Raw genomic sequence first — 6,824 nt, 5'->3', positions numbered from 1 at the left:
TGATAACATTAAAGTATCTATATATATGTATCATGATGGCTGATGCCAAAAAAACATATAGCTATACAATGAAGAAAAAAAAGTACTTCTCCCAATCATATATTTCGTTCTCAAAAAGAACTGTAATAATCGTAGTTAAAACTATGCTTTTGTGGAGGCAATTTTCAACAAATCCTGCAGCTGCGCAAGAAAACCCTTCCTGAATCTACTTTTGTTCAGACTCTTCACATCAAATTCTACTGCAAATATTTCACAAACCGGTCTGTGATCTGAACACCAGGATTCTCTTGGAGTATTAAGAAACAGGGTCCCAATCATATTCTTTCCGCTACTTTGCTAGATTTGAAATTTCTAAAATCATTTTTTTTTTCTCATAAGAGTACCAAGCAACTTTATAAGAAGCTAATGAATCAATGTAAACTAAGAATTGCAACACAGTATAAGAGAACGTGTTTTCCAAAGATTCTTCAAAGCTATACCACTACTGATATTACCTTGAATTTGCAGGACTAATTTCAAAACAGAAAAGAGAACGTGAGAGGACATGAATGACAACGGGATTGTTGGAGATGATCGTTTAAGCCATCAGAACAAAAAAATCAACTGAAAATATTCATATTTGCAACAGCTCAATATGAACAATTATAGGGATGATAACTGCATAAGCAAATCAGAAGAAATTAATTTAATTATAATATTAGATATTAGATTATAGAGATACCTTAGACTCTAGCATCTTCAAATTTCTGGTGTGGACTGATCTTTTCTTACTTACACAAATTTAGTCTTTATTGGTCGAGCCATCTGTAATAGACTTCTCAGATCAGCGTTTCTAAGCTAAGACATCTATCGAGATGATGTCAATATAACAACAAACATGATGCATCCAGGAAAAAGATAATCAAACCTCAATGAAAGCCGAACTTAAGAAGCTGGTGTAGCATGCATCTTCTTCGGGTGCCAACTCTATAAACGTATGTGATTAAAAAAATCTAACCTCACACAGAAGTGCATCTTCTTCAGAGGATCATAGTCGTAAAATATATGTACACCATCTGCAAAATACTAAAAAACTCATGTTAGGCGTTAAAATAAAACCCAGAAATACATCATTGTAACCAAACCTTCTTCTACACTGCCTTGTGCTTTTCGCAGTGAACTTAGAAGCAATGTTCGCACAACTGAAATCAATGTAAGGATCAATGCCTCCTTTTTTCCAAATAATCTTGTTTTCATCTAAATTTGTATATGCGGCCACAGAGCATTTCTTTGACCAACGTAGCTTACCAGGCTCTGCATTCATGACAAAGAAATGAGACTTATGGAAGTTCAAAAGAAATTCTTTTGTGCGTCTCTTACGATCTTCCATCCTCAAGATCGATTCATTGTTACATACATTTTTTTTAATCCAAACTGTCTTACCAGGACAGTCCTGGTCACCACTCTGAGTTGCAAATTGACCATTCGGGGTCTAATCTCCATCTAGTGATAGTCTACACTCCCTGTTAGACATATCTCCTTTTTGTTTGCCAGAGACCTTTCTCTGTCCAGTTCTGCTCATATCTCCTTCACTCTCAGATACACGTATGACAGAATTGAATCTGCTCACCTAAATGTAGCAAATATATTTGATGTTGCAACATCAAATAGCATTATTAAAATGCAAATGGTGAAACTAACTATATGAGAAACATCGCATACCACGAAACACAAAGAAACGATCCAGAGACCGTTATGACTGAATATCTTCCGACCCAGACCAATTATCCAGGATCTCCTCTTTGATAAGACAGATCACAACAACATTAGGAGATGAGTAGAGAAAACACATAAAATTCAATACTTTAAAAATCAAAATATAAGTATAAAGGAGTATACGGAATAGAGACCCATCTTTCGTCCTAAGACACATATGGGAACATATCCATCCGAGGACCAACAGTCTTTGAGTTTTATTCTTCTTTACCATCGATATCTCGAGTTCCATCAGCTAGACAATCTAAATGATTGTTAAATTTCGTTAACAAACCAGCAATTTTTTTCTTTTTTAAGGAAGCCAAGAGATGTTAACTTTTCAAGAACAAAGAGAAGAAAGCTTACGCACGTTCACATCTACCGAGCTGATTAACTGCATCAATGAACGAACGCCTCGTTAAGTTTTAATATCCAAAGCATGTGATGTTAAATGTCACTTACACTGAGCTCCTCTTTCGATGAGATGATTAATTAACATACTGAACCTGTGTACAAATACAGAAAACATATACGCTAAAGAAACCGAACCTGTGAGTTTGGACTTGTGGACTTGGATCGACATTGGCTTATATAGAATAAGAGAGTGGATTTATATCGTCGGTTTGAGTGTTTTGAAGGAGTTATAATGGCTGAATTGATGAAAGAGGGTGAAGAAACGATTCATAATCGCCGATTGAATTGTAGGTTTTTTTCTTTTCGTTGGATGACATGGATTTTAAAGCTAAGATGTCAATTTAATTGGTCATGAATTTTTTGCCTATGTGGCATAGCTAGTTGATGACCCTAAAGCACTTTTAGTATTGTAAGATTTCGAAAACCATGAAAATCCAAATTAGCAAGTGAAATAAATATTCAAAATGTAAATAAATACTTTAAATACTCAATTCCATGGTTATTTTAATATGAAAATAAATATTTTACAAACTCAAATTCATATTTTAATTTTTATATGATATCTAAAAATCTGAAGTAGTAGCCTGAATCCGGAATAAGTATGTTTTTTTTTTAACGTCAAAAAGTCATTCTATAACTCAAACTTGAGGTGGTATGGATAACCAGACCGTAATAGAACAACTACTAAAATGTAACTCTCTATGAAAGGATCTAACAGCAGTTTTATCTAAAAAGTCTGAAATCTGATTGCACACTCGTGGAACATGAATGATGTTGAAGTCCGGGAAACATATCTGTAGCGTCTCTATCTTCTCCAATTATGTCGCAAAGCTTGGCTACGTATGAGGTTCATTTATCATTGCAATCAGATCCTTACAGTGTGTCCCAAAGCTCCAGAATAAGTATGGTTACAAACTTAATTTTGCAATGAGTTATAATTTGCATATGAACCAAAATCTTTATTAACCAAACCGATCATACTTAAACAATATGTGAATATTGTCTATGAGAATGAATCCAGAAATCTGAAACTTGGAAAGACCTAATCTAAACCTAAATTAATGCCTGAGGCCTAAGAGCATCTGCAACCGTGTACCTCCTTTAAAATCTTTAAAAAAATCTAACCAATCGCGGGCCGCTACATGTCAGTGGGGTCCGCGAATAGTTAACAGACTCCACCGAATTGAATCCTTAGCGAAGAAATTTAAGAACACCAACTTGCACAAAAACCTAAAAATCATGGGGTCTACATAGTTTTATAATAATTTCTTTTTCAAGGACTGCAACTAAGGATCATTGTTGGACTTGCTCTAAGAATGATAACAAAAATGCAAGCCTTACAAGAACTTGTATTATCCCTTAGCTTTATGATTTATGCCTAACACTCGATCAGGTAGATGAGATGATGTTAACAAGAAAGACAAAATAATTAACGAGAACATTTTACCATGTTAAAAAGAAGAAATAATTAACGAATATAATTTACCAAATTAAAATGAAGAAAAAAATGTAAATCGTTACACATAACAAAACGAAACAAAACTATTGTTTGGGGGTTCATTCTCTCCCTTGACCCGAGAAGCTAGGAGCCATCGTTAATTCAGTCGGACTATCAAACGGATCCGATGACTGGTCTTCAATCGGCGGCGAACTCTCCGACACACGCCACATCTTCACCGACCTATCTAAACTCCCACTGTACACGATCCACCGTTTCTCACCGGAAGCCGATTCTTGATCTCTCTCCACTGCCATACACTTCACCGGACCTGCATGTCCCTTCAACACCGCAATACACACGTGCAATCCTCCTCCAACGTCTCCGCCTCTGCCGTCACCACGCTCCGGTCTCCTCCAAACGCGAATCCCGAGATCAGCCGAGCCGCTGAACAACAAGCTCCCCGCAGCCACGAGGCATAGCACGGCGAGTTTATGCCCCTTCAAAACGCCGCCGTTTTTCATGTTATTATCCCGCTCCCAGAAGTTAACGGTTCCGTCAGACGAACCGCAGTAAACTAACGTCGCGCTCTGATCAACCGCGATCGCCGTAACGGCGCAGTCTTGTTTCAGCAGCGTCTCGGAGAAGAAATGTTTCGTCTCCTTGGCTTGGTCCTCTCTCCTCCACACCTTAACCGTACCGTCAGCCGAACCGGAGAAAACCAAACCGTCGAAACCTGAAACGACGGCGTTTACGGCGTCATCGTGGGCCTTCACCGACTCCAAGCATCTGAGGTCCGAGATCCTCCACACTTTAAACGTTTGGTCCCACGACCCGGAATACAAAAGCTTGTTGTCTTCGCTCAACGTGAGGCACGAGATCGCGTCCACGTGGCGGAACCCCTGAGCGCTGGTGCTGGTCGGGTTCTTTCTCATGAAACTGAAGTACGAAGAAGGCGTGATGGAGTTTCTGAGGTAGTCTCGAAACACCGGCATGGTACCTATACGTCGAAAGATGTTGGAGTCTTTGGACGAGACTTTCCACACACGGATCTTCCCGTCCTGATGTCCCGTGAAGATCTTGTCTCCGGCTAGGACAATGGCTTTGACCAAACCGCTGTTGGATTTAAAACTCGAGAACTCGGTTTGGTTTTTCCAAACCCTAATGTTCTTGGAGTCAGATCCCGTGTAGAGTAGGTCGCCAGATGTGGCTAGAGAATAGATATGGCCTTCTTCGCGGAAGAGAGAGCCCATGAGTATGTTAGGTGAGTAGTTTTTAGGTTCTCTTGTGTTGGCTGTGGACTTTATCCCCGAATGGGGCGGTTCCAGGTCGGTGGGATCGACGTGTGCGATCCATGGGGATTTGGATAGAGGAGAAGTGGAGCCGACAGAGGGAGAGACATCGACGTATGTTATGTCATAAATGTCAGGATCTGGATCAGTTTCTACACTCTTGAGTTTTGGAAAGTTCTGGCTGTTGGTGTCTCTGCTTGAAGCCTTGTGATGCATTTGAAGAAATCAAGAAGAAAAGATTAGGGTTCTCTGATTACGAAGACGCCTAAAAGAAGAAGAAGAAGAAAGATTGGAGACGATGGTGCATGCCTAGACTTTATGGATAGTTGTGTGTTCTATATATAGTTTATTCAAAATTTAGAACCGTTTACATCGGAGAACTCTCCATTGGTGAATTAGGAGTTAAAGAGGGAATATACGAAGTATAGTTTAGTTTTATATAAGTCTCTTTTCTATTATTAAGTTTTGTTATGTATATCCCATGTTTCTAAGACCATCATTGTCCCTAAGAGACACTTAGAACTTGTTTAATGGTAAAACTCTTAAATGCTTTTTAAGTGGGGTCATAGAGAGAGAGAGACAAACAAAAGATGAAGAAGTAATGGAAGCAACGTCTCTTCTTTTGCTTAAATAAGGTACGTCTCACCTCTTTTCTTCTTTTTTTCCTTTATTTTAATTGCAATTATGCTTAACAACCATTCTTTAAAGGACATCAATAAACCTGTTCTTAGAAGCTCTTATTCATTTTTTAATATTTTTAAGTTGGAAAAGTGAATTTAAGAGATTAGTTAAGAGATGAGAATATTTGTGTAGTCCAATGCAAATTTTTTATTTAAAAGTTCTTAAAAAAAATATTAAGAACAAATTGTTTAGAGCAAAGGAAGGACAAAGGAGAAGGAAGAACAAATTGTTTTAGAACACTTTCATCACGAAGGAGAAAGACGAACAAATTTGTTATAAAACACACACATATACACATAGAAGAATCAGTTGAACCTGCTGAATGAGAAGGAAGGAGATGGTCCAGACGATCTGTAATGGTTCCAGAGCCAGAGAAAGAATGATCCAACAATATAGCTCGAACCTGTGATAATCAACCACACGCAACCAGTAATCAAGCTCGGATTTTGCAATATGAGTTCACGAAAGAATGATGAAGAGACAAAGGGATATATATCCATACCTCAAGAGATCTGCAGCTTCTTCTGCATTTGGATTGGTTGCAGTAGATATTCGCTTTCCACCATTCTCTTAAGAAGGTTGTGCATCAATATCGTTTCTGACTCTCTCGTGGATCCCCACAAGCTGAGGTTTTGCTTCCATGACAACACCTATAAACCAGCGGAAACCGTAAGTATGAAGTAGCCTTCATAAGCAGAACTGAGAGACCAAATTAAATAGAGACAACAACTTAGTTCCTGGTTCTCTAATTCACAATGTGTATGCTTTAAAGTACCCTAAAACAAGCTTCTACAAAAGTTAACCTTTCACGTACAGCTCTATAATCATGTGAACCTAAACATGAGGATAAGAATGGCACTGGCTGCGGGACTTTCTTTTGTTGATACGCAATTAACATCATCAAAAGGTGAACCTTTCATTCTTGAGATCAACCAAAAGAGTCTACAAATGAACGGTCGGAAACGAGTTGTGGATGTAAAGGTGTACCTTTTCAGGTTTAGCTTTCTGCTTCCTTTTACTGGGTTATAGCAGGCTTAGCATGCTCAGCATCTCTAGCAGTGGCTTCTTCATCAGCTTCTGTACGGTTGTTTAGAAACTCTGGTGGCCCTGATATCTGCAAATATTTACACAGAACTTATGGATCCATCTAACAATTTTAATCCAAAATAAGAAAACCATTCAGTTCCTGCTAGTCAATAACTCCTCGAAATTTGATGGATTCTGAGAAAGAGAGTGATGATAACCTGAGAGAAAACGTCATTAGC

At 38.3% G+C, this 6,824-nt stretch overlaps 1 protein-coding gene across 1 annotated transcript; it reads right to left on the bottom strand.

Moving 5' to 3' along the window:
• Window positions 1-387: 387 nt before the first annotated feature.
• LOC106425625 (protein JINGUBANG-like) lies at window positions 388-6,279 on the bottom strand. The gene is made up of 4 exons (XM_048763544.1): window positions 1,423-6,279; window positions 1,125-1,293; window positions 908-1,055; window positions 388-804 (listed from the first exon to the last, which is right to left on the bottom strand). The coding sequence occupies exon 1, from the start codon at window positions 5,092-5,094 to the stop codon at window positions 3,706-3,708; it is 1,389 nt and encodes a 462-aa protein (XP_048619501.1). The 5' UTR covers window positions 5,095-6,279; the 3' UTR covers window positions 388-804; window positions 908-1,055; window positions 1,125-1,293; window positions 1,423-3,705.
• Between the last annotated feature and the right edge of the window lie 545 nt (window positions 6,280-6,824).

This window comes from Brassica napus, chromosome C7, assembly GCF_020379485.1.
Source record: "Brassica napus cultivar Da-Ae chromosome C7, Da-Ae, whole genome shotgun sequence".
Classification (NCBI taxonomy): Eukaryota; Viridiplantae; Streptophyta; class Magnoliopsida; order Brassicales; family Brassicaceae; genus Brassica; species Brassica napus.
Note: the sequence above shows the minus strand (reverse complement) of the source record. Positions and strands in the feature narration are given on the sequence as shown.